At 33.0% G+C, this 7623-nt stretch overlaps 1 protein-coding gene across 1 annotated transcript in view; it reads right to left on the bottom strand.

Moving 5' to 3' along the window:
- Positions 1-988: 988 nt before the first annotated feature.
- The window catches only part of plxnb1b (plexin b1b), a 63364-nt gene continuing 56729 nt past the window's right edge, over positions 989-7623 (bottom strand). The window contains exons 34-38 of the mRNA XM_084129709.1: positions 7405-7552; positions 7253-7317; positions 7091-7166; positions 6864-6938; positions 989-2606 (exon numbers count right to left, since the gene is read on the bottom strand). Of these exons, the coding sequence (XP_083985835.1) occupies positions 2502-2606; positions 6864-6938; positions 7091-7166; positions 7253-7317; positions 7405-7552 (469 nt within the window). The 3' untranslated portion in view covers positions 989-2501. The remainder of the gene's footprint in view (positions 2607-6863; positions 6939-7090; positions 7167-7252; positions 7318-7404; positions 7553-7623) is intronic.

Here is a 7623-nt window from a genome sequence, read left to right as displayed (position 1 = left end):
GCTTATTATATTATTATAGGCTACTATTTATAGCCTACTAAATTATTGTACAATTAATTGCTTCACTATATATTTTTTTTACATTTATTGACTATATTATTCTACAATTTATACTACATCAATTTGCTGTTATCATTAGTAAAATATTACTATTATATTATACTCATACTCCACTTAATTGTATTTATTGGCTATTAATAATATTAATAGGCTAACTGTTTCTGTTTTTACCATATCGCATAAATGTTCAAAAGGATTATTTAGGGGTCCACACACCAAAGGTGTATTGTGTTTGTACTGATTTTCTTCTTTATGTTTCTGCCCTGGACTATGGACGTCAGAGACACCTCTAGACTCCAACTTGGCAGGATGGTCCCACAGACACATACCATCTGACACTAGGTGGGGCTATAATTAGGGGATTTGCATCAAAACTTTGGAACCATAAGGACTAGAAACAAAATGCTTTTCCCCTTGACTCCTCAAGCCAGGTCAAATATCCCTAATATCAAAATGTGTATAGGTTTTTTTCCCATCCCTTTGAATTGAAATAAATGCATAAATTTAGCTCATTTGTAACCATGGTGTACTGACATTATAGTTTTATATAATTAGTGTAAAATAGAATTTGTGAAATACTTAAATACATAATTAAATGTTTACCGTAACTTCATACTATCATACGTATGTGCATAAAATGAAATGTTTAGACATCTAAAGTAGACTATGCTAAACAAAATTGTCACCTGCATATTGTTGGAAACCCTCAAGGAAGAACAAGATACTTAGAAAAATCTTCAGATTCTTCATTGAGAAAGTGCAGTTCATGAAGTCTAACTAAGGAAGGATGCATTGTATTTTATAAGCATGCAGTGGGAAGTTCTCAGAGATAAGAATTACCCTCGACTGTGGGCTCCAACCTAGTTCTAATGAATATCACTATTACAAAATAAGTTTTAAGCACCAACAAAAAACAGAGACTGGCAGAGACTCTCCAAATGTAAGCTTTATTTACCCTAATTATTAACTGATGCCATCATGTTCACCTTGAATGCCAAAATGTACATCATTTTAGCTTTCATGTGATGTTATACAGAAAAGACACCTGATCATAAATTTTATTCCCACATAAAGCATACATTCAGAAACGAAAAAACCTATAGAACAGCTTAACACTAAACTTGTAAGCTTATCGTTAAACCTTTTTTTTTTTTAAAGAACTGTTTTATAATAATTTACTCTTTTTGAACTTGCCAAGCTACGTAACAATTCAGTCATTATTTACAATATTATACTACACTAAAAAAAATTAGTCACTTCTTTCCTTTGACCATTTCTATTTATCTCAAATTTTCATTGTTCAGTGTTTGAGAACGGTCTTTGATCAAAAGAAGTTAATTGCATCTGAGTGGCCTATTTACCTATGCAGTGGACCAGCACTAATATATCTGAGCACAACTTTTACATACAGATCATATTTTCTCTCGTGAAGGCTAAAATTTCAAAATCTCTTTTAAATGTACCTACATAAAATGATCAGTCTTTAAAATTCCTTATTGATGAAATGTTAGTGGATGTGGTAAGAGATGAGTAATTCATTCAATCCTATGTTGGCACCTCAAATAAAATTAAAAAAAAAGATACCAACAGATCAACATTAATCAAAAATAAAATAAAAATACATATACCACTGGCTAAACATGATTTGACCTGACTGGTTGAAACAATGACACTATATGTAACAGATAACAGTGTCTGTCTTAAACAATTTAAAAAGTAAACAGAACAAAGACTCTTTCATACTGTATTTTTCCAGTGACACTTACTAAACAATGTCAATTACAATTTACAATATCATCATAAACTATAAATGTTCTAAAACATTTTACTACAGTGTGTCAGTCATAAGATGTTTTTGCTTTGACAGTTTTAGCAACTTTGCAAAAATGCTGAATCACATTAGAATTTTACGCCCAGTGGACAAGAGAAAAATTACAGCCACACTGAGGAGAAAAACTTTTACATGAACACATACACACTGGCAGATCCAGAAAGCGGAGGTAGACAGAGTACAGAACATCTAAAATGTTCTGTGGTAAGGCCACGACCAAGCAAACGCTTGTGCATGTATGTGTTTTTCATGATAATCCCGCAGAAAAAAAAGAAAGAAAAAAAAATCTACTTTGAGTATAATGTATTCATGAATTCAACAAGCAATTCAGGCTTAAAAAAATGCAAAGGGACTGAAATGGGAATACCAAATTCCATATAGTTTTAAGAGAAATCATCCCATGCCCATATTCAAGTTAAAGACCACATCTTTCTATCCCAACACATCAGAATAGACTGTAGCTCTTAATTTATCTTTGTTAGTAGATACCAAAATGAATACAACTTGAGCTTTGTGTACCCCTGCTACACATAGTAGCTTTTCAACTGATACTGTACCATGTGTTGATACAACAACCCATTAGTGTCTTTTACTTTCACTTTGTCCATGATCACAAGTCTGTCACTTTATTTTCTACAGCTGCAGCGATCTGTTGAAGCCGATAGCCGAGCTGCATCTTCTGAGCGGTGGAATCTTCCTCCAAGGCAGTGATAATCTAACATATATAACACACACATGTGCAAACAGGAAAGAGGAGTTCAATTAGAGCATAAATACTTAGAGGAGCAGATATTAATCCCTAAAAAATTATTTGTATACTAAAAGTGGTAACAATATAATAAGGTTTCAGTAGTTAAAGGGATAGTTCACCCAAAAATGACAAATAGCCCATGATTTACTCAACCTCAAGTCATCCTAGGTGTATGACATTCTTCTTTCAGATGAATACAATCGGAGTTATATTAAAAAAATGTCCTGGCTCTTCCAAGCTTTATAATGGCAGTGAATTGCTGTTTCTGTTTAAAAGTCCATAAAAGTGCATCTATCCATCATAAAAGTGCATCTATCCATCATAAAAGTGCAACTATCCATCATAAAAGTGCATCTATCCATCATAAAAGTGCATCTATCCATCATAAAAGTGCAACTATCCATCATAAAAGTGCATCTATCCATCATAAAAGTGCTCCACACGACTCTGAGGGGTTAATAAAGGCCGTCTGAAGCGAAGAGTTTGTGTAAGAAAAATATGCATAATTAACACATTACAAAGTAAAATCCTAGCTTCCGGCCAAATGGATTCGACTTAAAGGGATAGTTCGCCCAAAAATGAAAATTCTGTCATCATTTACTCACCCTCAAGTTGTTTCAAACCTGTATGAATTTCTTTTTTCTGCTGAACACAAAAGAAGATATTTTGAAAAGTGTCGGTAACCAAACAGTTGATGGACCCCATTGACTTCCATAGTAGGGAAAAAAAATACTATGGAAGTCAATGGGGTCCATCAACTGTTTGGTTACCGACACTTTTCAAAATATCTTCTTTTGTGTTCAGCAGAAAAAAGAAATTTATACAGGTTTGAAACAACTTGAGGGCGAACTATCCCTTTAAGCCTAAAGCGCAACTTGCGCAACTTATGACGTCAGAAGTAGTGTAGTGCGTCATGGCGTAGCGTAAATATATCAGCAGTATGTCACATTACTCGCATAAGTTGCGCTTCAGGCTTAAGTCAAATCCGTATGTTTGTTTGGCCGGAAGCTAGTTATTTTACTTTATAAAGTTTTAAATATTAATATTTTTCTTACACAAACTCATCGCTTCGCTTCAGAATGCCTTTATTAACCCCCTGGAGCTGTGTGAAGCACTTTTATGATGGATAGATGCACTTTTAGGATGGATAGATGCACTTTTATAGACTTCAAAACAGAAACGGCCATTCACTGCCGTTATAAAGCTTGGAAGAGCCAGGACATTTTTTAATATAACGGATTGTATTCGTCTGAAAGAAGAATGTCGTATACACCTAGGATGACTTGAGGGTGAGTAAATCATGGACTAATTTTCATTTTTGGGTGAACTATCCCTTTAACTACTTTAGTTAACATGAACTAAGAATGAACAATAGTTCTACATTTATTAAACAATGTTAATTTCAACATTTACTAATACATTATTAAAATCAAATGTAATATTTGTTAACATTAGTTAATGCACTAACATGAACAAACAATGAACACCTGTATTTTTGTTAACTAGATTAACAAAGATTAATGAGAAATGAGAAGTATATGCTATGGTTCAAAAGTCTGAGGTTGACAGGCACGTGCACACATAGACATCAAAGGGGGCTTGACCACCTGCCCTTTTTATTCCTGGAGAGAAAGTGCCCTTTTTTCTGGGGTGCTTTTTTTCTATTTTTGAAAAATATTTCTGTTTGCGCACAGCTTCCCTGTCAAACAAATATATTTATTGAAGAATAGTATATCTAAATATCAGGTCAGGAGTTCTGAAGCGCTCCCTCTCCCTCTCCCCCGATTGTTAAACCCGATTGTATTGCTTCCGCTAAAGAAAATAGTACGCTCCGTCTCTACGGTTAGAATCCTGTGAGTCCATAGCAACGCTCTGTTTTTCATGGCAGCGGTCTGTTATACTCCGCACAGCGGTCTGTTATCAAGAAATAACAGACCGCATTCTACATTGGAATTCAACCAAGCCATGTAATAAAATAAGTTAGTAATAAAATAAGCATATATCACCACCAGGTGATATGCTTAAGTTATTTTGTTTATTCTATTTACCTGCATTGCCCTGTCAATTCGATGCAAATGTGCGCATTTTAACTAGTTGACGCCTAATTTGCATACAGAACGTCCCCAGTTAATGACTTACATCAAGAGTCTTTCCCCCTGAAATTTAGAAATCTAAATTGGTGAATTTAGAAGAAATCTACAGATGCAAACAGATGGAGGATACACTCTAAAAAATGTAGTAAATCTGAGTAACTGCATGGTACATTCATAAATAAAACTGAGTAGAAATAAGTTAACATTAAACTTTAAAAATAACAATATTTATAAATTAACTTTTTATTTATGAGTAATTTAACTTTTTTTTATTTCCTCTAAACCTTTATAAAATAGTATTCCATACAACCACAAATACATACATGACATTGGCTTTTATTGAATTTTTACTCAATTATTTTGGTAAGTTTAATTTTAAAGTGTTATGTATTCTGATAACACCAAAATAATTAAAACGATTTAGTGCCTTGTGCAAAAATAAACAAATTATTAGTAAAACACGCCCCTCTGCTTGATGCAGTTATTTAGGTTATTCTAAATATGAAGAGTTCAGATGAAAAAGCCTCTAAGTGCCATCTGAAATTTCCTTCTATAATGACCATTTTTATCAAGCTTGTATGTTTATGTTCACTTATTTCACATTATTGGCAATGAAAATTACCTATTAATTGTCATTTAAGTTAAATTACTGAACTTAGATATACGAGCTTGAAAAAAAATGCTCATTTTAGAAGAAAATTTCAGATGGCACTTAGAGGTTTTTGCATCTGAACTCTTCATATATACTTGAAACTAGTAGCATAGAAAATGTTTTCAAAACATGCACATTGTGGAATGGTTTCCTAAACCTAGTGAATACTAAGGAGACCATGGTTTCTGTGTGAACTGATTATTTTGTAGACATCTTTTGAAAATGATACAATTGCGTGAGTTTGAGGAAGATAAAATTAATTAACTTTTTAAATTAATTTTTTTAAAAGGAAGTCAGAGTTGCGTTAATATATATACTTTTTTGTTTAAAAAAAGAAAAAAAATACGTAATGAGAAGTGCCCTTTATTTCACTTGAGCCCCTGCCCCTCAAAATGTCTGTGCACGTCCCTGGAGGTTGATATGATTTTTTTAATGTGTATGAAAATAATCTTATGCTCAGCAAGGCTGCATTTGTTTGATCAAAAATATAGTAAAAATTGTGAAATATGATTAAAATATTTTAATATATTCTAAAAAAAAAGTCATTTATTCCAGTGATGGCAAAGCTTTGAGTGTCTCAAGATCCTTCAAATCCTTTAGCTGAAAACAGTTGTGCTGCTTAATATTTTGTTTTTGTGAAAACCATGATGCACTTTTTCAGGATTCTCTGATGAATACAAAGTTTAAAAGAACAGTGTTTATTTGAAATATATTTTTTATATTTATATATATTTATTTTCTAAACAAATGTAAAAGGCTTTACTGTCACTTTTGATCAATTTAATGTGTCCTTACTTTTTTAATACCTTAAAAAAAACCTTTTGAACAGTAGTATTTTTTTTACATTTATTATTCATTGTTAAAGGGACAGTTCACCCAAAACGAAATACTCGCATCATTTATTTGTTTGGAAGTTGTTCCAAACCTGTAAGAATTTCTTTCTTCTGCTGAACACAAAAGAAGATATTTTGAATGATGTCTGTAACCAAACAGTTGATGGACCCCATTGACTTCCATAGTTTTTTTTTTTTTTTCATACTATGGAAGTCAATGGGGTCCATCAACTGTTCGGTTACCCATAATCTTCAAAATATCATCTTTTGTGTTCAGCAAAAGAAATAAATTCATACAGGTTTTGAACAACTTGAGCGGCATGCTGAATATGTACATAGTTAGTTCATGTCAACTTATAGTAGTTAACTGATGTTAACCAATGAAACGTCTGGTCACACTTTATTTTAAGGTGACATAGTTAAATTGTACTTACTCTAGTAAGTACTGAGTAATATTAATTAACTACATGAGGGTTTGGTTTAGGGTTAGTTACTTATTATTATACGTAATTTACTGTTATTACTATAGTAAGTGCATGTAGTAACGTGTAATTACATCACCTTAAAATAAAGTGTTTGTAAAGTGTTACCCTAAAAGCTTACACATTGTCTTTTTGATCAATCTCAGCCTGTCATGACTCACCTGGTCGTAGTATTTGTTGATGTACTTATAGAGCTCATGAAGGGCCACCAGGTAATTTAATTCTCCAGAATAATTCTGACAATCAAAGCAAATGTGTAAATCTTATGAACAACATTTGTGTGCTGCAAAACATAATGACTAACCCCCTTCCCTCTAACCCATAATAAATTATATAATAAATTTTCAAATTTTACAACTGAAAGGAAGTAAACTGATGATGGACATACCCTGGAAAGCTCAGCCAAAGCAGAGTTCATCTCCTGATCGCTGGCAGAGATGGTCTGCTTGATGTCGGCATAATAACTGTGTAAGAAAAATAGTGAGATTCAGAACAAGATGACTTTCCAATTTAGCCTTCATATTAACAAAGTAGTGTAAAGTAATTTTACCGTTCCACCATCTGTTTATAGCGAGGGATATCTCTGGCATACAGCAACTTATTAATAGGTGAATCCTAGATAAATAACAGAATTGTTTTTTAAACTTTTCAATCTTCAGTCTTTCTATTGGCTTCCTGCTCCTTTCTCTGTGTGTCTCTTACCCTGCCGAGTTTATGCTCTGTGGTAGTGCAGGAGTCCATGAATGTTTGAGCAATTACTGACAGGACCGCGTCCACGTTATCCGACACCTGCACATCGAAGATGAACTGAGGGTTCTTTAAAATGTTGATCCAGAACCGCAGAGGCAAACTAGAACCAAAATACAGAACCAAATCAGATTATGAAGAAAACTGCATGTGTTTTACATTATTACTCCACTT

Source organism: Abramis brama, assembly GCF_963993115.1.
Source record: "Abramis brama genome assembly, chromosome: 11".
Classification (NCBI taxonomy): domain Eukaryota; kingdom Metazoa; phylum Chordata; class Actinopteri; order Cypriniformes; family Leuciscidae; genus Abramis; species Abramis brama.
The sequence above is the reverse complement of the archived record's forward strand: the minus strand, read 5'-3'. Positions and strand labels throughout refer to the sequence as shown.